We start from the raw sequence: 23,152 nt of genomic DNA on the forward strand, positions 1-23,152 counted from the left end.
GAAGAAGTTTGATGAACAGAAAATGCCGTTTGTCCTGATTATCAGTCTTCTTAGAGCCACTGAGAAGTCTCAGGGTTTACTTGTTGTTTAAAAGATGAGCCCCAGATTCATTTGTTGAAGCCCCCAGGGTGATGTGGGGGCTTTGGGAGCTTAGGTTTAGATAAAGCCATGAGGGTGAGACCCCATAGTGGGATGAGCATCCTTGTCAGGAGAGGAAGAGGCCAGAGTTCTGCCCCTACTCGACACGTGAGGAGGAGAGAGAAAGAGGTCAGCCCCTTGCTAACAGTCCTCAATTCCTCTCGCTGACTGGCTGTGGGATTCTGTGACCCTGGGAGGCGCCTGCCTCCTGGGCCCAGACTGAAGGCCCTCGTCTGGGAGTCGGGCTGGTTGCCCCGGGTGACCAGCCACCTCTTCTGCTGCGAGGTTGCCTGAGCAGCTATTTCTCCTGGACCCCAGGCTCCACAGGGTGGTGGGCCATGCTGCGCGCCTGGCTGGCTGCTGTTTTGCTTCTCTCGCAGCCCCTTTTGTCCACCCTCCTGGGGTCCCTGCACCCCTCATCCCTGACCCCTGCCACCCTCTGCTGTATTGTGTTATAACCTGACAACCCTCTAAAGGTTGAGTGAAACATGTCTACCTCTTGGGCAACTTGGGGGCCCTTAAGCAGCAGGCCTTTCTCTGTATTTTGGAGCATCTTTTCTCTACTCCTTTTTGCTGCAGCCAGTGCTTTCTGCTTGCTGACCATTCTCCATATTATCCGTGACGTTCCCCCTGGTCCGCTGGCCTTTGTTAATCTGCTCATCTTTCTCGCGCGTGCACCTTGTTCACGGCGTGTGCAGTGGGGTCTAACCAGGGAACCACTTTCGGATTTAGAATAGGATGACTCGGAGGGAGTGTGTAGTGCAGATTGTCAGAATAGTGGAAAAGCCAAATCAGGAACTGGGAGGCGGCAGGGTGGATCACGTTGTGTGGCGTCTGTACAATTCTGTAAAGGGATGAGGGTGATTCTTTTATTTAGATTGAGAAAAGAAAGAAGAACAAATTATACATTTTAAACAGCTGGCAAATACCATAAGCATCATAACATCCAGAAAAATACCGATGTTTTTTATCAGTCAACTACTTGTCCAATCTCCAAAGTAATTTTTGCCTTACACTTATTTTGACTCCATACTCTGGTTAAGTTTTTCACATGATGACTTTGTGGTATCGTTTTCTTTTGGGAGAATAGAAACTTCATCTTCCTGGTTAATTAAAATGTACTTTTTACTCTTGATAGTTGGGATGCATAAAAAGATAGGACTTCACAGAGGCGCTGCTACACTTTTTGCTCTCCAAAAACAAGAATTCTGATAAATGCTATTTTATGTGATTCCCAAAAAAGGAAGGAATAGAAAAGTATGGGGCATTTATAAAGCATGTAAAGTGCAGTCATGTCCAGACTAAAAGGACGGGTCATCCCAGACTATATGATATGGGATACTGCATGTGTTTCCAACCAGAGATGCTTTCTGTTTGGCCTTGACATTAGGAGAATTGAATTCCCTGCTTATAACTTTATGTCTGGTGATTGGAAGAATTTTCCATAGACCAGCTTCTGGCGCTGTATGTTTTCAAATCTTGCTTCTCCCCCAACTGCCCACATTTTTCTTGCCTCAGGTTCTGCAAAACATGTTCATATCTTATCCCTTCAGGGTCTGCACAGCAGACAGATTTGGAACAGTAAGTGGAAGGGACGCAGCGGACTTCCACCAGGGGTGACTAGCAACCACTGAACCATACGGGGAAATGACCATGGACTGTGTGAATATAACACAACTCCAGACTCAGTACCTTTCCAGTTCAACTTCTTAGCTGGAGCTCCCAAATGCCTTCTGCAGGAGAAAGTGTGATGGGCAGGAACTGAGAGTGGATACAGAGAGAGATCTTAACTGATTCTGGAGTTAAGATATTTTCCATTTTGCAAATTTTACAAAAAGTTTGACCACGCAAATGTTTGCTGGGGTTCCCCTTGGTACCTTGACAGGCACGCACATGAGCCAAGGGCCCTGAAGCTTGAGGTTCCTTAGCTTTGGGAGACAACCGCGAGCAGCAGCAGGAAGCCACCCCCAGCACCCAGATCAGAAGGTGGTCAGGGGGAGCATGTCGTGTTCCTGGAGTCCAGGGATCAGGGTCACCTGATAGGAGCCATGACAAACGTGGGGACAAAGGTGGACGAGCTGTCAGGAGCTCAGCTACAGAAGAGACGAAACCTGCTGCTGGAAAAACCTCCCACGGTAGAGGGGCCACCGCCCAGTCCCCCTGCTCCCGCTTTCCAGCTCCTCGCCAGTGCCATTGGCTGACCCAGACAAAAGCCAGACCTGGAGCCCCGGAAACCTCTGCCTGCAGAGGGCAGCTGTTTGCCTCTCAGAGGGAGCCTGGGAGGGGTGAGGAATGAAGGGATATACTTATGCTTCAAAGCTCTCCAGTGTTTATCTGAAATCAGGATTTATGGAGGATCTGTTTTTTATAGGGGTGGGACTCAGAGTCTAGACACCCAGCTGGTGGGCCTTCGAGGGAGGGGCTCTGTGGGTCCTGGGTCAGGGCTGGTGCTCCAATGGGCTTGACCGTTTTGGTGATGAGTAGTGGGGGAGCTGGACAGAGCAGAGCCTTCCGCATGCACAAGCTGCTGGCCCTTCCTGACCAGTGAGCGCCATTGAGAGAGGCCAGGTCCCTTTTGGGCACATTGTTCCCCTGCCTCTTTGAACTGTGCCTGGTGTGAAGCAGATGATGCTGAATAATATTCTCGAATCTGAGTTTTTTAGGTGCAGAAATAGGCTCAGAGACACTAACCACTTGCCCAAAGATGCAGTCTGTACTGTCAGGGGGTTCTCCCACCTGCACACAGCACTCTCGCCAGGCCTTGGCACTGCCCAGGGGCCTTCTCTTCCTGCCCTGCAGCTGGACCCCAGCCCTAACCGTGATGGGCAGAAGCCAAGGGAACTGCCCCAGAACAGCAGCCGCCTTTGGGTTGGCACTTTGTAGCTGGGCAGACGGTGGGCTGGGAGAGTCCCCACTTGTCAGGGGGATGGCAGGTCAGGTTGGGAGTCAGAGATGGGGTCGGGACCCCTGGCTTCAAGGCCTGAGGCTTGCTGAAAGCATTGCTTTCTGCAGTGTTTGGCTTTTTGTAGGAGCACTTTCCCAAAAGCAAAAGTCTCATCACCGTGTGGTCAAACAGGTTGAGGTCTGCTGTAATCCACAGAGCCAGCTGTGAACCTGGAGGGAGGGGAAAGGTTGCCCTGCGCTGGGGGGGCACCTATTCAGTGCATACCCAACTGGCAGCAAAGGCCAAGAGCAGAGTGTAGGAGAAGAGGGGAAGGCTTATCTCCTTATCTCAGGTTCCTCTGAAGATAAGCTTGGAATTTGACTCTTTGCTCCCACCTGAAACCCTTGACTTTGATCCGGCCCTTCACAGCCTTTGCGAGCATCTGAGCAGAGGATGAAGGGGGTTAAGACGTGTGTCCTGGGGCCCCCCTCCGTCCCAGGCTCTCAAGGCAAAGGGGCAGTAAGGAGAGGTAGGTGGTCCTGCCAAGGTTGCTGGACTTCCCATGCTTTCCTGAGGGACTTTCTCATGAGTTTGATGAAAAATTTGAGCATTGAGTCTTTTCTGTAGATACGTTCTTGTCACTGTTGAAAATGGCTGTTTGTGCAGGAATTTCACAGTGCTTTTTCCTGCCCAGCTCCCTTTTGAGAAAACAGGGACTTTCTGACTGGAGGAAAGACTGTCTGGGCCTCATTATTGTTGGCACAAAAGCAGCAGGGCTTGTGTGTGTGCGTGCACGTGTTTGTGTGTGCATGTCTGTGTGTGTGTGGCAGCTGCCCTGACCATGTGCGGGGATAGTGGCTCTGTGCCTCTCTGAGAAAGGGGCGTGCATGTGTTCTAGTCATTAAAATAATGAAAAAGGACAAATGGTTAAAAGGGAAAAATACAAGGCCTTCCGACCGACTGTATCCTGCCTCCTATCCAGGCTCCTTAGATTGTGAGCACAGGGGAACCCCAGGGGACAGGCACCCGGGCTCCTAGTCGGGTGGGCCAGCAAGGCCAGTCTGCAAGGCCGCTGTGCCAAGGGAGCTGCATCTGGCAGGGGCAGGTGCGCAGTTTACCCTGAATAGTTTTTGCCGCCTGGAAGTGGGCTCTGCCACAGGCTGTGCCCGCGGCTCCATGCCCCGGATGCTGGCTGCATAAGGAAAGTGCCTCCCAGGGCCCCCTCCCCGCGCCCAGGATGGCCCTCTGTCCCTGAAGCACCAGCAGCCCCGCCTCTCTGGCTGCTCCTTTCCTCTGCGTGTCCCTTGTTCGGGGCCCTGGCCAACAGCGGGGCCCCACCGACTTCCTTCTGCTGTCTTTTGACTCATCTCATTTCAAGCATGTTCTTAATCTCACGGCCTTGACATATTCAACTTTACTGGTGTTTGTCACTGGCCTGGACTTCACGAACATTTACAAAACGGCCTTTGCTGTGGCCTAGGAGTTTCTGGGGCAGCCAGGGCTGGGAGAGCGCTGCGATTCTGAGCATCCCAAGCTGTATTTTCTCTGGATCTGGGAAACTGCCCCGCTACTTCCGCCACCTGGGGGGCCTGGAATGGGGGGTGATTAACTTCCGTTAATTGGGACGGAATTAAGTGGAGCTCCTGGCAGCCTTTCCTGGGGTAGCAGTGCCCCCTCTGAAACATGCCAGGTGCCTTAGTTGTAACTTACGTTTTGTTAAAATGCATCAGCATAGGGCAGCCAAACTTTGTTAATTCCTAATTATAGATCCCTGGGTCCTGGCTGGCATCTGTGGCTGGTGAATAATAATAATCAATAATAATAATAAATGCACAAATAATGGGAATATTACCGCTATTGCGTGTTTGTTTTGTGCCACGTGCTGTGCTAAGTGCCAAAATGTGTGACCTCGTTTAATCTCAGTCACATATGAGCAGGCGCCACCCTGTCCTCACCCCACAGGTGCGAAGCTGAGACTCAGAAAGGGGAGGTCATTTCCCGGGGCTGCAGCCGAGAGTCTGGATTCGAACCCTGTTCAGCCGGACCCAGGCTTTGGCCTCTGAGCACTCAAGTAATTCGGTCTGGGATGGCGCCAGACAGCTGGATTTCAAACCATCTCCTCCCTTCCCGAATATGTTTTATTTTAAAATCACATAAAAATAACTCAGTTCTCAACTGGAACGACCGAGCGTTCGATGTCTGGGAGGTTTTCCGGCTACCTTTTTTCTGGACTCAGACTCGGTAACTAGGTCGGAGAAACCAGACTTTGGGGCTCCTGGCCTGGGGTCCCCCGAGGCCGTGGGGGCGGCACTGCGGGAGCTTGTTGGGGAGCCTCCCACCAGGCCACCTCCCTCCTCAGAAACAGCAAGCCTGGCATCTCTGTGCCAGGGGCGGCCTGTTTTGAGAAGTAGGAAAAATAAACACTGTAAATAAAATAACTCTAGCCGAGAAATCTGGGACAGAGCTCTTTTCTTCGTTACCGTCCCTCCACCCCACCCGCGTTTGGGGAGAAGTGAGCCCAGAACAGTCTTTGGGGACCAGAGCCTGAGGACAGGGGGTGGGTGTGAACTTGAATGGATCCTCCTCATTTTCCCCTTCGCCCCGGAGCACGGGTGGGTGTCCGGTGGGCCCAGGGGGAGTCGCCTCCAGAAGTGACTCAGTCCTCAGGAATGCGTTCCTAGTCCTCCGTGCCTCACCCCAAGCTCTTTCCCTCTTGGGGACTTGTGGGATTTACTGGCTCAGCTGTGGCTCACTAGTGCCACTCTCAGCCCGGCAGCTGGACCTCTAAGTAGCTTCCAGTGTGTGTGTGTGTATTTGGGGAGGGGTCAGGCGATGACAGGTCACATCGTGTGCAGGGCTGCGCCCTGTGTGTGGAGGGGGTCCCAGCCAGCGTGGAGGCGAGGCAGGCTGGCGCCGGGCTGCCCAGACTGGCTCCTCTGCCCCCTCAGCAGCCTCGGGAGCAGTGCCAGCCTCTCACCCCTCCCCTCCCTGCGCTGGGCCGCCCACTGGAGCCACTCGGGGCCCACCCTCTCCTGGTCTTAAGGGGCCTGTCAGTTCTGGGAGCCAGATGCCACAGGGTGAGGCCAAGGTCCAGCCTCTCTGTCCAGCAGGGCTGGCCCGGAATCCCTGGACCTCTGCGGCAGGCTGGTTTCGCTGCTCAGCAGGTGAGCAGACGCTTCATCAGAGGCAGGCACTCCCCGCTCTGCCGTGTGAGGTCACCGTACTAGCCAGGGTTCTCCAGAGAAACAGAACCAGTGGGACAGAGGGGGATTCATCACGAGGAATCGGCTTATATAATTATGTGGCTGAGGAATCCCGCTGGCCGCCGTCGGGGTGCCGAGGCTCAGTCCATGTCCAGAGCCTGAGAGCTGGGAGCCGACGGTGCGAATCCCAGTCCTGGGAGAGCCGATGTTCCAGACGGGCAGAGCGGGTCCTCACTCCTGCACCTGGTGATCCGGTCAAGTTGACAGATGGCCAGCCGTCACCGTCACCAGCATGGCTGGGGCGGGGCTGGTGGCTCTGTAGTGAATCTGACTTCCCAGCCTTACTTCTCTCCTCTGAAGTGGGGGTGGTGGCATCTGCCTTGTTGACTTGTCAGGTCAGGTGGATGGATTGGGCATAAAGCTCATGGCTGTCGTGGAGACTTGGTGAGGGGCGTGGCTGTGACTGCACAGCCCCCACCGGCCCCTCAGGGCTCAGCGAGGCCCGCCCTGTCTCCTTGCCTCCCAGCCAGTCACTCCTCGGGCGGAACTCATGCCACACACATCCCTTGCAGTATTGTTCACATGGTGGGTGGGTTCAACTAATTTGGGGACCATCTTGGGGTCCTCCCTGGCCTGGAAAGAAGCCAGGCCCAGTAGCAGGTATCTGTCAATACCAGACCCTCAAGGATGGACTGTGCCCCTTCTGTTGTCATTGCCAAGTCCAGTATCCTACAGGTATGGAGGCTGCCTGTGTCCCCCAAGGGCTGGATGTGAAGCCAGGTCTGTAAGTCCCCAGCTTGGGATCTGGAACCTTTAGAAGCAGCACTGATGACATCTGCTCCCCGCTGGTCTTAGCGGAGGAGTGGGTTTGTGGAGTGAGTGACTGTTACAGGGGCATCTCTGGAGGACTACAGGAGAGGAGGTGACATCTCTGACCCGAGCACTCTGAGTGGGTATTAGAAGTCGGAGGTTGCAGGCAGGTGTCTGCAGGAAGGCCTTTGCTGGCCAACTTGGGGTAGCCCTGCAGTTCTCCAAGGATGGCCTGGTTGCCCAGGCAGTGCCCCCCAGAGCACCATGACCTGGCAGCGACTGGTGGCCACTTGCAGCTCCCATGGCTACCCATCCTGCCAGCCTCTTGGGTTTGCTTGGCTTAGCACGTCAGCAAATCTCCTCAAGTTGGGACCTGCCTGCCATAAGCCGCTCCGAGGAGCATGTGCTAGGCCCAGGGGTGTGTGCAGGGAGGGAGCCCGTGTAGCACGAGGCTGGGTTAGTCCAGGACTCTGTTCTTATTCCCTCCTGGAAACAGAGGGAGAGAACAGCTCGCCCTCCTGCCTTCCAAATCCGGCCTGCTCTGCCCAGCCCCAGGAGCAAAGGGGATTGGGTCAGGGATGCCAGTGCAGGGCAACCCTGATTCACTAGACAGGTGGACGTGGTTATACCAGGGGGCTGGCTGGAGCTTGACCTCATGCCAGGACCTCTCTCCATCCCAAAGAGTCATTCATGGTGGTGTGGCACACTTGAGCCAAGCCCAGATTTTGGAGTTTGATGGACTTGAGTTTATTCTGGGCTCAAGTCCTGGTAGCTCTGTGACCTCAGGCAAATTACACAACCCCAATGGGGTTCAGCCCCTTTATCTGCAAAGTGGTGTTACTACCATGAGGTTAGGTGGAAAATGTGTGTATAGGGTTTGACCCAGTGCGCAGCCAGCAGCCAGTGGCTATATCACTGCAGGTGTTACTAGGTGTGACCTGGGAGGATGAGGGCCTCCAGCCCCACAGGGACTGGTTTCTGGTTCTGGAGCCCCTGGAAAGAGCTGAAGTGAGGGTATTAGCCATCCCCCAGCAGCCTTGTGTGACCTTCGCCCTCTGCCTCTGTCTTTAGGAGTCACCCGGACTTCCAGTAGCCGTCTCCGGAGGCTTGGCGACCTTTCTGGCCCAGGTAAGTGACTCGGTCATCCTTGGCCCCTTGCTCTTCTGGTCCAGGCCCTGGATCCCACTGGCCTTCTCAGGTGAGGGGGCCATTTCCCTGTTGTCCAGGGAGAAACTGCCTTTGACGGCTCCAGCGCAGGGGACTTTCTGGCCTGATGCCCACAGCTCTGCCAGAGGCGAGCCTCGTGGTGGGAAACCCCCCTCTCCAGGGGTGGGCACCCGGCAAAAGAGAGGGCCTGGGAGTGCTGGACAAAGGGGAGTGGGCAGGGCGGTGCTGCAGGGTGGCCCCGGTTGAGGTGCTCACAGGGTGGGTGCCCTGGGGTGGCTCTGCACCCATTCAGTCCATGATCCACGTCGCCGGCTGCCTGAGGCCCTGCTCAGGGAGGTGCTCCTGTGACAGCACATTCGGCACATGTTGTCAAGTAGGTGGGTCCCAGAGGTTGTCTGGAGATGGTCTTTCTGCTCTTCTTTGGGTGCTTGTCTAGTAGCCGCTTTTTCGAGGACGCTGGGGCCCAGAGACGAAGGGGCTCGATGCTCCTAGAGCCCACATCCCACCTTCTAGTCTGACCCGTCCAGGAGAATTTCCTGTGACAGTGGAAATGTCCCACGTCTGCTCTGTCCAGTAAGGGGGACCCTAGTCATACGTGCCTGTTAATCGCTTCGTGTATACATTGTTTGGTTTATTTTATTCATTCATTTGCACAGAATTATGTAATTTATTTAAAATTAATTTCTACTTACTATCTACATGTGGCCAGTAGCTATGAAATGAGAGAGTTCTAGATCATGCTGACTACCTAGGAATCCAGAATTCTGTACCCAAACGTTCCTGCGCCTACTTTGGGGCCATTAAATCTCTCCTCATGTGTGTCTCAAGAGGTGTCACCCGCCAGGAGGCTGGGCACCCTTGGGATCCGTGGGGTGGCCGAAAGGTGTTTCTGTGCAGGGAGTGGGGCTTGCAGTAGGGGTGATGGGAGATGGCGTGTGGATGTGCAGGTTGTGATGTCCACATGAGTGTGGACAAGGCCCCTTGTGGTGCAGGACGGGCCAGGTATGGGAAAGAAGGGTGGCGCCTGGCTGGAGGCCTGCAGGGTGGCAGAATGATTCACATCTGTGGTTAAGCAGAGCTCCACCCCCACAGCCAAGCAGGCTGCTAACCACTGGACTGCCCAGCTGCCGCTGTGGTTCTGGGGGACGGTCCTGGGGCCCCCTGCCTCTGCAGCTGGCCTGCTGCTCCATCTCCCTCCCTTTCCGCAGCTGGGCTGGGTCTAGGGGCTTTGCCCTGCGCCTTCTTGGGCAGAGGCCCCTTTACTTGGGGGTGAGGTCTCAGGAGGTTGGTGCCCTGGACTGCATGGACATAGCCTCTCCTGGCCACTGCTTCCCTGAGCTCATGGCCAGTTCTGTGCCGTCAGCACTTGGCAGCTGTGACCATGGCTCAACTTGGAAACCTAAGGCATAATTTGCCAAAGCCCAAAGCTGCAAGCTGGTGTTCAGGGTTTCGCCTGGGACGGCCTGCTGACACACGAAATCCTCTCCCTGCGGGTCTCTGTGGGCTCTGGCCTGAGATGCCCTTTCCTTGGCTTCCTGGCTCCAGCTCTCATCCCTGGCTCTGTGCGGCTCGGCCCAGGTGGGGTTCTTTCCTGGACCCAGCCTCTCGGGCCCCATTCCCTCTGACCCTTGCAGAGTCATCCTCTGGAACTGCCACCCCCAACCCTTGCCGGACCACCTCGTCCCACCCTCTGCCTCCTCTCCTGTGTCTGCAACCCTGCACCTCTCTCCCCCGACAGAGGCAACGGGGCCACGTCGCAGGCCCTCTCCTCCTTGAGTTTAGGTTCTTGATGCTGGTCCTCATTTGAGCTTAGGACTGGTCATGCCGGGCACATCTGTGCTGTGTGCTGCGCATCTGCAAGCAGAATGCATCTTGTCCTGTGCAGCCTCGTTGTGCATCCGAAGGGGAGTTGGCTGCCATCTTTGCTTTTACATGCAGTGTGGTGGTTTTGAGATTTATCTACGTAGGGCCACATAGCTTAGCTCACGTATCCTGACGACAGGCAAGATCACCCGTGTGGAGGCCGAATCATCTACCCCTTGGCCTGCTGCTGCAGGACCATGGAAGGCTTCCTCTGTTGCGAGCATCCTCATGTGTCCTGTGCACACGCATGTTTCCCTAGGCAGGCCGCCTGGGTTCTGGGGGTGCCTGTGCTCAGCCCTCCCAAGTGACCTTCTGGTTTGTTCCCACACTTGCCCACTTCCTGTGCCTCGCAGACCGCTGTCTCTGGCCGACCTCTGCCTGGGTCCCAAGTGCTTCCTTACTGCCTGCGGCGCAGCCCGACCCGGCCTGCTGGTCCTCCCAGCTGGGATCCCTGGAGCCTTCTCCCTCTGCCCTGACATCTGGGTATCCCGCTTGATACCTCAAACTGATAGCCTCATCCCCAGCCCAGCCTCATCCCTTTTGTAGTGGGTTGAACAATGTCCCCCCAAATTCATGCTTGTCCAGAAGCCCAGAAGGTGGCCTGGCTTGGAAATAGGCCTTTTACCGCCATAATTGGTTAACAGTCTCAAGATGCAGACTTACTGGAGTAGGGTGGGTGCTACACCCAGTGGTGGGGTCCTTACAAGAAGAGGCAAGACAGGGCCACACAGGGAGAGGCTACATGGAGATGGAGCAGAGACTGAGTGGCACACCCCGAGCCCCTGAGCACTGGCAGCGACCTGAGGCTGGAAGGGGCCAGGAGGGATTTTTCCCTGAGCTTCTGAAGGGACCACGGCCCTGCTGACACTGGACTTCTGCCTGGAGAACCGTGGGAGAATGTGTTTCCCTGTCACAGCCGCCCAGCGTGTGGTGAGTTGTGACTGCAGCCCCAGGATGCACTTCCCACCTGGTTATTGTGGGCGGGTAACCCTCCACCCACAGAAGAGTCTCCCTAAAATGCTGCTTATCGAGGATGAGTCTCAGCCCTTATGGGGTCACCTGACTAGGGTCCAGCATGAGCCTGGCTGGCATTCCCGCAGCTCCTGCTGCACCCCACTTCTCTCTGTCCCGCTCATGCACCCCTTCCTTAGGGAAGGCTTCCCTGCTCTAGGCCCAGCCAGGGCCCCACCCAGCAAGTTCTCAGCCTGATGTGGATACTCAGCGGTACTTATTTTCTAACCGTTGACAGTAAGCACCGGAAGGGTGGGGCCTGTTGAGCTGGTTCCCCACTATTTCTCCAGGGCATTGCAGCCAGCCGCCTCCTGCAGAATAGCTGCTCAGTAAATGTGTTGAATGGCTGTGTGGGCTGAAGGGAGGGCATGGGCCTCTGTGGCAGGAGCTGGTTGAGGAAGGGGCCACCAGGTCTCTGCTGCCTCCCGACCATGCTCCTGAGCTCCCATGGGCGTGCCTAGCTTGGCACTTCCTCTCCCACCCCATGACCCTGCTTCCCTTTGTTCCTCATGCATCTCAGCCTTGCCATTTACCTGCGTTCTCCAGCAAGGAGTCTCAGTGTCATCGGTGTCCTCTGCCCCCACAGCACCCCCAGGTCAGCAGGCTCCCACTTGTCAACTCACCTTTCCCCCAGATGGCCCTTGTCAGGGCTGCCCCTGGTGCCTCTCCTTATCCCCACCGCCCCTCCCCTGGGGGCTCCTCCCTGACCAGCTGACATCCAGTGGGCATTTACTGAGACCTGCATGTGTGCCAGGATCTGGGCCACAGGCTGCAGCCTCGTGATCATTCACAGCAGACCCAGCCGTGGTCTTGGTTCCCTCCTCCCCGCAGTGGGAACTGTAAACCCAAGGGCAATGGTTGTCATGCTCCCCAGCCTGGCCCAGGCCTCCCTGCTGCTCCCGGCACTCTGGCCTCAGAGGGTCACAGCCCCAGAGCCCTTCCTCACCTCTGAAGGCAGCTGTGACCCGGCCTGTCAGCCTCCTTTCTCAGGTTGGCCTTGGGGATTTCTGCGTCCTCCCCACCCAGAGGCCTGTGGGTTCTTAGGGCACAGAGCAGGCAGGCAGTAAATACTGCTGAATTGGAACTTGATAGGAGAAGCTTGGGGGAATCGACCAAAGCACGTCTAAAATAGAAATACCTGCCTTCCTTTGCCTTGGCCGAAGAGTAACTTTCCTCCCTGTTTGCCTTCCGGGGAAGAAATCTGTGGAGAATGAGCGTCTCCCGGAAGGAGGAGAGAGGAAAGCAAGACGCATCTGCCAGGGCAGCCGGCAGGCGCGTGTGGCTGCTCACCTGCTGATTACTGAACACACTGAGTGCCCAGCTCCGTGGCACTGGCATCGCCGCGTGCGCTCAGCGGCTGCACACGGCTGCCCCGCCATGGTGAACGCGGCAGATACAGAACACGTGCATCATGGCAGGAAGTTCTTCTGGGTGGCACTGGCCTGGGTAATCTACACACTGGGTCCTCAAATTCATTGTTCATCCAGCAAGGACGTAATTGGGCCCCCACAGAGCAGGCAGAATGGGGGACTCCCAGCGGGAAGTGAAAGGCACCAGGTTTCCAGGGCATTTCAGTATTCTCGGGGGGGGGGGGGAATTCAAACTCTGGGGCCCCGGGGAAGACTCCACCAAGGACCTGGGCCTTCTTGCTCTGTGCAGGCATCTGGGGCCTCTGTGTGGAATGAAGCGCCAGCCCCTGGCCCCGGCCGGGCTGCAGCCTGGGACGGATGGCTGAGCGTGAGGGCCGTTAGCGGTGGCGTTTGGCCCCATCTGGGCTGCTTCTCTCCATTGCCTTGGTTTTCTTCCGCACTGACCTGGAAGAACTCCCAAAGCAACAGGCCAGCCCAGGCTGTTAGCACCGGTAAACCCTTCAGCAGTCCCAAGGGCAGGGAGTTGCTGGACTGTATTCATTTAGGAACAGTTGAAACTTGAGGCACAATAAAAGTGGAGAGAAGATTCCAGAGAGGAATGCGACCGGCCCCAGGCCCGGAATCTGTCTTGCTCTGGGAGGCTGCAGGCGGCCAGACTGGGGCTGGTCCTGGAGGGTCTCGGCTGGCTGCCCATCTGCTGGCAGGTACAGTAGCAGTGGCTGCAGGAGGGTCAGCCGGAGGGGGTCATGGACACAGCTCTTTATTTTTAGCTCAGGGAAGCAGACATCAGTGGCTGAGTCTGGGGATGAGCAGGAAATCAATGGAAAAGCCATTTTTAGGGTGGGAGGTGCAGCATCCCTTACAGCTCAGAGCTCGTTAGGGAGGTTTCACAGGTGCCCACGTGAGAAGAGGGGCAGGGAGAGGTGGTGGGAAGCCAAGCCCAGAGCCACGGAGAGGGTCCTTTCAGCCCGATTTCTCTTCCCCCAGGTCCTCAGAGGCTCTGCCAGAGCGCACAGTGGGGGCAAGGCTGCGTCCATCTGTCAGCCTTCCTGAGGCCCCTGCTGCCAAGTCAGAGTCCCCTGGAATGCCTGCTCCCTGTCCTGTTCCCTTTCTGCATGCCTGGGCCAGCCTGGGCCCCTGGCCTGGTGGCAGGACGCCAGGGCACCCTGGGACCAGTCTCCTCTTACTTTTAAGATGCAGATGCATATTTGAGGGAGGGGACACCGCTGTGCCTTTAAAGTCAAAGCCTGGCCACTTCCTCCTTGCCCTGCACGGAGCTTGTCACTGGTGATGGTGACATGGAGAGGAGGAGGCCATGTGCAGGCCATGGGCACAGGTCTGTGAGGAGGAAGGGCAGAGGCACCGCCTTGAGAACTGTCCGGAAGGGGCTGCTGAGCAGCAGTGCCCAGCCGGGACAGGGGCAGGCTGGGGGGCTGGAAATTGGGCTTGCTGGCTGGCACAGCATTTCCCAGAGCTGTGGGCAGTGGGGGGAATCCTGCCTTCGAGGGACAGCATGCGTTGCCCTGGTGTGGGGCATGCTGAGTCAAAGGAAACCAGCCACCTCACTGGGACGGCTTGCTGCGCTGCTACGCTGATGTGCCCAGTGAATCTGAGACAAGGGTAAGGTTTCCTTAGCTGTGGAGCCCTGTGAGGTTCTGGAGGGCAAGCCACACGGGGACTCACTGTGGGGTGTGGGTCTGGCCCGCCCTGGGAAGGTGGCCCCTGAGTGGGGAGTGCTGGCGACGAGGTGGGGCTCCATGAGCAGTGGAGGCCTGGCTGTCCCCTCCCTCCACTGCCTGGCTCCCCCCCACCATGGCGCCTGGCCGCTCAGCCGGCCCATGACTAACTCAGGCCTCCTCGGAGCCAGTCAGGGCTGCCAGGTTTTCGGTTTCAGATTATTCTCTGCTTGGACCAGAATGCTTGGATTCGTAGGCATGGTGGGGGAACAGACCCCGAGCCAAACTGCTGGGGAAGGTGGGGGGCGGCTGAGGGTCTAAGCTGTGCTCAGCAGCTGCACCGGCTGCAGCAGTGACACCCACAGCCTGGGAAGGCGGCACCTGCAGGAGATGCCCACCTGGCCCCCCTTCATTTCCACCAGCTGGCCTGGGCCTGCCCACCGCAGCCAGAGAGGGTGCTGGGGTCCCAGGTGGCTTTAAAGGGGTTTCTTCTTTATACCTTTTCTGTAGTTTCTAAATGAAATAAAATGAATGTATATTAACATTTATAATCAGAAAAAACAATAAGGATTTTTTTTTAATTTGGAAGGATATTAAACAAATCAAAAGCCTCCATGATTCCCATTGTTCTAACTCAGCGATCATTAGCGGTCGGCTGACTGATGTTTTAGGATGAACCGTCATTACCAGTAAGCGTCATGCAGTGAATGTTAGCTCTTCAGTCTGTGGTGTCTGTGCGAGTGTCCTGGCGCTGCTGTAACAAATTTCTACAGACTGGGGAGGCTTACAACAGAGATTTATTTGCTCACAGTTCTGGAGGCCAGAAGTCTGAGATTGTCGTGTCGGCAGGGCTGTGCTCTTCCCAAAGGATCCAGAGAGAATCTATTCCTTGCCTCTGGCAGCTTCCGGGGGCTGCCAGCAATCCTTGGCTTGTGGCTGCATCACCCCAGTCTTTACGGGCAGCATCTTCCCATCCCCTTCTCTGTGTGCATGTCGCATCTGCCTGTCTCTTCTGAGAGGACGTGATGGCATTTGGGCCACCCCATAATCTAGGGTAATTGCTCTATCTCAAGATCCTTCACTTATCTCCCATCTATATTAACTCTCCACATAAGGTCCCATTTACAGGGTCCAGGAATTAGGATATACCTTTGGGGGCCATTATTCAGCCTACTACCATGCCTGAAAGTCCCTGGGACTCCCCCTGGCTGAGACACTGTCCCCACTTTTCTTCACCATGCAGAGCCACCTTTGGGGCCTCCCTCTAGGCTCTGCTGGGAGTGGGGGAGAGGTGGTTGTTATTTGGTGTCTCCCAGAAGGCTGGAAATTGCCCCTGACCCTAGAAGATGCACTTGCTACCTGGGAAACTGTATTTGGGGTCCTGCCCTGGGCAGGAGGGGATGGAGACTTTGACCATGCCATCCAGCAGAGAGCTGTGCCTCTGTGGCAACATGTATCTCACGTGGTAGCATGGGACCACAAACTCAGGGGCCGCTGGGGGCCCAGCAAATAATGAAAATAAATATGGGGGCTGTGAGGACCAGAGTAAACTGGAAAATGCAGTTTCATGTAAAGGGGGCAGTGGCCTCCAGACCAGCCCCACGTGGCTGGGTTGGAAGGCTCACCCTGTGTGACCACAGGCCTTTCCTTTTCCAAGAGAAGTGGAAAATCTGGGGTTCTTAGCGGAATCGCCTGAGTGTTCAACGTTGGCATGAACACACATTTTCTTTAAACAGGGCCAGGCAGGCAGAACCCATTTCATCATCTCAGCTTGAGGGCCTCCGGTTTCAGCCCTTGAGTAGAAAGAAGCTCAAAGAGCAGAGGGATGCCCTCCAGTCCCGGGCTGCCAGCCCGGGCCATCTAGCCTTGCCTCTGGCCTGGTGCTGGCTGGGGCTCCATGGGTTACGGGGTGAACAGCCTCCAGAAACCCCGGGGGGCAGCAGGAAACAGCCCCAAACCCAGAGCCCCGTGGGCCCCATGTCCCTTCCCGGAGAAGCGCCAAGTCCAGGGGAATCAGTGGTAAGGAGCCGGGGCTCCCTCCCTGGGGACAGCTGGGGACTCACTGACTCATGAGTGTGGGGTAGGAATCTTCCAGGAAGTCTCCATCCCGCTCTCTCTCTCGGTTTGGGTGGGGACGGCCAGCTGCCTCTGTCATCACAGGCTACAGGCTGTCGGCCGCCGCGCGTCTGCAGCGGTGACCTCGCCGGTTCGTCGGGGCAGGTGCTCCTCGGCCGCCTGTCCCCCTTCCAGCCAGGTTGGGGCTGGAGAGCAGGGCTGGGTGCTGGAGGCAGGCAAGGCAGGACCAGGCTTTGCAGACTCTCAAACCAAAGGAAACTAGCATCGCGGCCGGGGGAAAATGAAAGACTTTGGAAGTCGCCAGGAATTTGACTCTGAGCTGGTTTCCAAGAGGCTAAGTTAAGCGTCTCCAAGTGGATATTACAAAGGAGCAGCCAGCCGGCAGAGGGGCTGGAGGGGGTGGAGAGAAGGCGCCGGAAGCCGCACGCCGCACCTCTGAAGCCACCGCGCACAAAGCCCAGACGGCGGCCTGGGCGCCGGAGGACCGGGCCACGCGCGCCCCTTGGCCTCTTTTTCCTTCTCTCTGGCTCCCCTTTCCCTCCCTATTCAAAGAGACGATGCTGCTTCAGCTTGGAGCACAAACATATGATCAGCACATGGAAATGTGGTAATTTGGATGCATTCGTGATTGCAACAGATTGAAGAAATTAGACCAGACAAAGAGTGTTTTTGGAGGAGGAGGAAGAGGCAGAGAGGGAGGGCGTCGGGGGTGAGAAAGGGGAGGACGCCTCTGGAGAGGGGGTCGCCAGACTCCCGCCTGCTGCTAAATATCCCGTAGTGATGGAGAGAGACCGGATCACAGGTAGGCTCCCTCCCACTGCTGACCCCCAACTTAGGCCGTGTTTGTGCCTTGGGAAGTGAGCAGCCAGGGGTCACTTTTACTCATCCTTGTGGACGTACCTCTTTTCTTTTTGACTGTTCCGAGGTGGTGGGACGGAGTGTTCCGGAGCTGGGCTTCTTGAAGTCTGGCTTTTATGCAAACTCTGCCCTCCTGCCCCGACTCTTTCTCTTGCTGTTTGCTGTCCGTTCCCGGTGTACCACTTCTGCATCTCAGGACAACTGTGAATGCTGAGCCTATTGGGCCGGACACCAGGAAAGGGGGGAACTGTGTCCCATGCACGGGTCAGCGGCGGCCCTGGGGATGCTAGTTGGTGGTTTGTTTGTCCGCCGTGTGGTTTGTTTTCTCGCTGCCTTCATCTCCCCACTGGAACAGCATTTTGGTGCCTTCCCGGGAGTTGATTACAGGGCTGGGAGCTCCTGCTGCTCAGACGAGACGTGCAAATGCGTGTGTGCGTGCATGTGTGTGCACACACAGCAGAGAGAGCTTGTCCTGTTCTGCCTGCAGCTTGGGAGATTAACTGGGGCGAATCCCAATTGGGGGTGGGGTGTCATTTGGGCCCTGTACTCACCTGCAAGCCCTGCGACCTGGAGGGCATACTGAGGACCATCCGTGGTTACTGAGGGCTGTTTTAGGACAGAAAGGTTAGCAGATGCAGGCTCTGCTCAGATTCTGGAGCAGAATCACTGTTTAGTTCATCTGGCTGTCACGTCAGGGAAGGCATGATGGCAGACACTGGGTCTGGGGCTGGAGGGGCCTTACTACTCTCTGGATCGGCCCACACCCCCTGTGGGGTCCAGCCTCTCAGAGACATTCCAGGGGGCCATTCATGTTGGCAGCCCTGGGAGTGGGCACAGGGCTGTGGGCTGGGCGAGATTCAGTGAAAGAGGAGGAAGGAGGTGCCCTGAAGCCATCCCAACTGAAGACCCACTTCCCCAGGACAGACTGCCTCTGTCCCTTCAGCTGGGCATGGCCCACTGTGTTCAGGCCAGTGTCTGATGTCACCTTAGTCATCCCTGTTCAGTGCAGTGCGGGCCACGGACGGCGCACCCCACATGCCAGGTGCGGGGTCACTGCAGGTCTCAGGCACCCTAGGGCATCAGCCTCTGGGCTTCAAGTGTCCTGAGTGGACCCCAGGGCCATAGTGAGTCTAAGAATGTCACCCCACAGGTACCACTGGCCCTGGTCTGTTGTTTGCCATTGTGTGTGCTGTGGGGGTGGGGGCCCCCAAGAGACCAGAGAGGAGGAAGGCCGTCTCAGGAGGGAGGCCTTGCTGCTCCAGGGGCCGGTCAGATCCTGGTGTGACAGCCACCAGGAGGGGGGCTGCTGGGCATGGCCCTGTGTGTGTGCTCGTGTGCTACTGGGCACGCACCAATGCACCCAGCAGACTGGCTACAGGAGCCTGGTGGGAGGCAAGGCCGCCTGTACTTGGGCTCAGTGGCCTAGCTCCTCTGCAGGTAGATGGGTGCAGTCAGCAAGCCCCGTTCTCAGACTGGCAGGGGCTGCAGGTCAGGGGGCGCTGAGCAGGCCTGTGTGGGGCCTGTGGGGACAAGGCCTCCACCAGCCTAGCTGGCAGGGCCCTGGGATCCTGGGGTCTGGCCTTCATTTTACAGGTGACCAAGCCAAGGCCAGCTGGGTGGCCACCAGGGGACACAAGCCAGGAAGGGGGATCCTGGGGAAGTGAAGGCAGCATACTGGAACCTCCTGAGATAACTGAAGCCCAGCTGCTTCTCATGAACTGAACAAAACTGCCTTTGAGAGTCAGCTCTGCACCTTCAGGTCAACTGCGCTAAGTGCCGCTGCCCTCAGCTGAGGATGGGACGGTGGCAGATGTTGTGGGGTCCTTCTCTCAGGGTGTCCTGGAGGAAAATCCCTCCTCAGAGGAAGAACTGGTACTTTCTATGAAATCCTCATTTGGATGCATTTTCATTAAAAATACTTCTTTCAAAACTCAGAAACTGGATACAGATGTGAATGAAAATTAAAGTCCCTGAGCGTTTTTCCTGATTCATTCCTCAGACCTGGTCAGATCTTAACGTTGGTCTTTAATTGTGACTCAGCTCTTAATCAGCCCTGGGAGGGCCGAGTTCCATCCTGCCCCTGCTGACTTATACACATCCCTCTGCGGCCCGGGCCTCAGTGTCCTAACCTATAAGGTGAGGGAGTTGGCCCAGCCTGGCCCGAGGCAGCGTCCCGCACCCCAGTGGACTTCTGAGCCTACTGTGGGGTCCCTCCTTATCGGCAGGCACCCTCTGTCTCCTGTAAGGCCAGGTGGTGTGACGGCTGCCTCGGTCCCTAGCCGAGCACCAGCAGAGGGGGAGTGGGGGCCAGGATGAGTGTGTGGACCGGGGCCTGCCAGCTGATGCCCAACCTGCCCATTTCCAGACCTGGTGGCTGCTGCTCATGCACCACTGGGCTGGCAGGGAGGGAGTGAGGCCTGCCACCCTCAGGACAGGGGGACTGGGGCAGGTATAGGTGGCCTGAGGGACCCTTAGATCTGCTGTCTCCTCTTTGTGGAGTGCAGCCCCTGCCTGTCTTGTGGGCCTGAGGGCCCAGACTCCTCCTCGGTGGCCAGGCACCCTCCTGCCCTCCCAGGGGCTGTGGCATTCCCTGGGAAGATGCTGGAGGCTCGTCAGCAGGGTGGGGATGAGTCAGGAGCAGTGACTGGCTGCTGAGACAGAAGGCTGCTCCTTCCAGCCAAGGGTCGGGGTTTTTTCTTGTTCTGAACTGGCTTTGTGGCTTTTACAAATTAAACAGTTTTATCTTGTTCCAAGTGCTTGTATTTCAGCAGAGAGAGAATCTCCAAGAAGGGACTTTCCACTGGGGAGCTGCTACTCAGCTCAGCGGGGCCGCGGGGAGGATGGGAACGGCCACAAGGTTACTTGTACTCAGGGAGTGTGGACATCTCCGTGCCTGGTCAGGAACGCTGATGGGGGTCCTAGGAGGCTGGCTGCATGGTCACAGGCTGTCCGCCCGCCGCTGGGCGTCTGACTGGTGCAGTGAGGTACACAGCGCTCACCCAGGAGAGGGCTGGCACTCTGCTCTTATTAGGAGGGTCCCCTGTCATGGGAGGGCAGGGAGCTGGACACCCCCATGGGGATAGCTCCTCAGTCCTCACCTGTCCCCACGTGTCTCTAAGTCCCTGGCACCGCTCACCCATCCTGGACCAGTGCTGTGGGTCTCATGCTTCCTGGGCCGGCTTTGCTGTCTCTGGATTTACTTTCCTGTCTCCCAGCTGAAAGAAAGGGCCCTCATGGCGCTGTAAGAACCCTTCTTCCAAATAGGGCCACATACACATGCATGTTTTTTGGTGGGGGGAACATTCAACCCTCTCCTGTCCCCATGTGTCCTGCACGTGATGATTCCCATCCCAGACTCCTCACTGGCCCACTCTGGACCTTGTGGTGTGGCCATTAGCCTTGTCCACTGGGTCACTTACCCCAGGTGAGGGGTGGAGTTCCAGCAGCTGCCTAGGCGCCTGCCCCTCTCACCATCAGAGCACCTTCCTGCTGGGAGCTCTCCCCCACTCCCGATGGTGCCCAGCTGGGGGTGGGGGTGAGGCAGGCAGAGGGGACCCGGGACACACGTGTAGTACCTGGTCAGTGTGCCTGATGAGGCTTTTGCCTGGTGCACATAATGTTTTTGAGCCCAAAATTGGTCTGTCCGAACTTTCTCTGATTAGAGATTAGAGGATTATTTCTATGTAAAGTTCTACTAAGAAATGACATGAACATCACATTGTTATGTATTGAAGAAATTCCTTAAATAACCACACAACCTGAAACCGAGACTGTCCTGAGCCATTTGGGAGTGGTCAGCACAGCCACTCCCTACTGCCAGGGCCTGGGGTGCTCGGGGCTTTGTTCTGGACTCTGGACTCTTTTTTTTTTAAATGTGGTAAAATATCTACAACATAAAAGTTGCCATTTTAACAGTTTTTAGGGGCGCAGTTCAGTGGCGTTAAGTACATTCACATAGCTGTGCACCAATCCATCCATCTGCAGAACCCGTCTTCCCGAAGTGAAACATTGTCCCTATTAAACACCAAGCCCCCATCCTCCCAGCCTCTAGCAGCTGTCAGCCTGCTGTCTGTCTCTATGAATCTGTCACCTCCAGGGACCTTATATAGGCGGACTCATTGCAGGATTTGTCCTTTTGGGTCAGCTTATCTCCTTAGTATAATGACTTCAAAGTTTATCTATGTGTAGCAGGTGTCAGAGATTCCTTCCCACTGAAGGCAGAATGATATTCTGTTACATGGATAGACCACATTTTTTTAATTCATTGTTCTGTGGATAGGTATTTGGGTTGTTTCCATCTTTTGGCTATTCTTAACGTTGGTCTTTAATTGTGACTCAGCTCTTAATCAGCCCTGGGAGGGCTGAGTTCCATCCTGCCCCTGCTGACTTATACACGTTATGGACATGATGTGCAGGTATCTGCCCAAGACCCTGCTTTCAAATCTTTTTCAAAACTTTTGGATACATAATCCAGGAGTAGAACTGCTGGATCACATGGAAATTCTATGTTTGATTTTGGGGAGAACCCTCCATCCTGCTTTCCATAGGAGCTGCACCATTTTACTTTTCCACCAGCAGGGCACAAGGGTTCCAGTTGCCCCACATCCTTGCCAACACACATGATTTCCTGGCATCTCACTGTAGTTTTGATTTGCATTTCTCTTACGATCAGTAGTGTTGAGCATCTTTTCCTGGGCTTGTTGACAATCTGAATGTTTTCTCTGGAGGAATGTTTATTCAAGTCCTTTGCCCATTTTTTTTTATTGGGTCGTTTGTTTTTTGCTGTTGAGTGGTAGGAATTCTTTATATACTCTGGATATTAGTCCCCTGTCTGATACATCATTTGTTAATATTTTCTCCCATTTTGTGAGTTGCGTTTTCTTACTGTCCGTGGTGTCTTTTGATGCACAGAAGTCTTTAATTTTGATGAAGTCCAATTCATCTGTTCCTCCTTTTATTGCTGGTGCTTTTGGTGTCACACCCAGTCCCAGTGTCTCAAAGCCTTTCCCCTGCGCTGTTTTCTGAGAGCTTTACAGTTTCAGCCCTTGCATGTGGGCCTTTGATCCACTTGGAGTTAGGCTTTGAATGTGGTGTGAGGAGAGGCTCCGTCTTCGTGTCCCGGGCTCTTGATTCAGTCCTTTTCTTTCCCCACACCAGGCTGGCTTTGCGGCATGGCGGCGGGTGGGGAAATCCCGGGCTGGGCCGGGCCTTGGTGTTTTCCCTTGGACCAGCCAGGGAGCCTCAGCTCTGGCCCAGGACACGGGTAGGCGTGTGCTCTGCCAAGGGCAGCCCAGGCCTGGTGCCTTCTGGGCTGTCAGTGGAGGCCAGTGCGGGGTCTCCTGGGGCCTGCTGTGCAGCTGTACCCCCTGCTCTGGGTGGCCCCCTGCCTGGCCTGCATGTGAGACTGGCTGCATCAGGGCATGGGGCTCAGTGTCTCTCGGCCCCCTCAGGAAGCCCTCTTCGCCGCCACTCCTTTGTTCCGCCATCTGCCTTCCACTTGGGGCTGGTCACCCATGCTGTCTCCCCTTCTGATGCAGGCGCAAACCTCTGTCCTGAAGCCGTCGCCGAGACCTCTCTGCCCCGAGTCCCTCTGGCACTAGCCCTCCTCTACCACCCGCACACACATCCTGCTGGCCGCTGGGCAGTGAATCAGTGCCCCTGGGCTGGGTCTGGAAACACGCAAGGGGTGGGGCGGGACCTAAAGGAGTCTGGGAAGATTCCCTCTTACCCAGCGGCCTGAATTTGGAGACCTGTTTGGGCCCCAGCGCAGGGCAGAGAGCCACACAGGTTTCGGCTGTAGAGATCCCTCCCTGCCTTTAGACCTTCTGATCCACCCTCCCTTTTTTAAATTTTTTTTACAAAAGAGGAAACTATGACTTGAGCAAAGCTGAATAAACAATGCAACACACCCTTTGGAAATTAGTGCAGAGGCGCCAGCTCTGAGGCTTTGCTGTGAGAACTTACCGGCGCTCCGGGGCTGGGCCGACCTGCGGGAGCGGATGGAGGGGCCGGGGCTGCATGACTCCCCGGGGTGGAACCTGCACGCCAGGTGCCCGTTTCTCCTTACTTGCCTAAGTCCTCCTCCCCTAGCTGGTG

At 56.1% G+C, this 23,152-nt stretch overlaps 1 protein-coding gene across 3 annotated transcripts in view; it reads left to right on the forward strand.

Moving 5' to 3' along the window:
- Positions 1–23,152, forward strand: part of SEPTIN9 (septin 9) — a 141,686-nt gene that overhangs the window by 6,692 nt on the left and 111,842 nt on the right. Inside the window, exons 1-2 of one of the 3 annotated variants that reach the window (XM_073235985.1) lie at positions 6,078–6,186; positions 8,107–8,163. In XM_073235985.1, the coding sequence (XP_073092086.1) occupies positions 6,090–6,186; positions 8,107–8,163 (154 nt within the window). In that variant the 5' untranslated portion in view covers positions 6,078–6,089. Of the gene's footprint in view, positions 1–6,077; positions 6,187–8,106; positions 8,164–16,395; positions 17,001–23,152 lie in introns of those variants that run through there. The other 2 variants (XM_036997434.2, XM_036997436.2) reach the window with 2 other exon arrangements.

Source organism: Manis javanica, chromosome 4 (assembly GCF_040802235.1).
Source record: "Manis javanica isolate MJ-LG chromosome 4, MJ_LKY, whole genome shotgun sequence".
In the NCBI taxonomy this organism is placed as follows: Eukaryota; Metazoa; Chordata; class Mammalia; order Pholidota; family Manidae; genus Manis; species Manis javanica.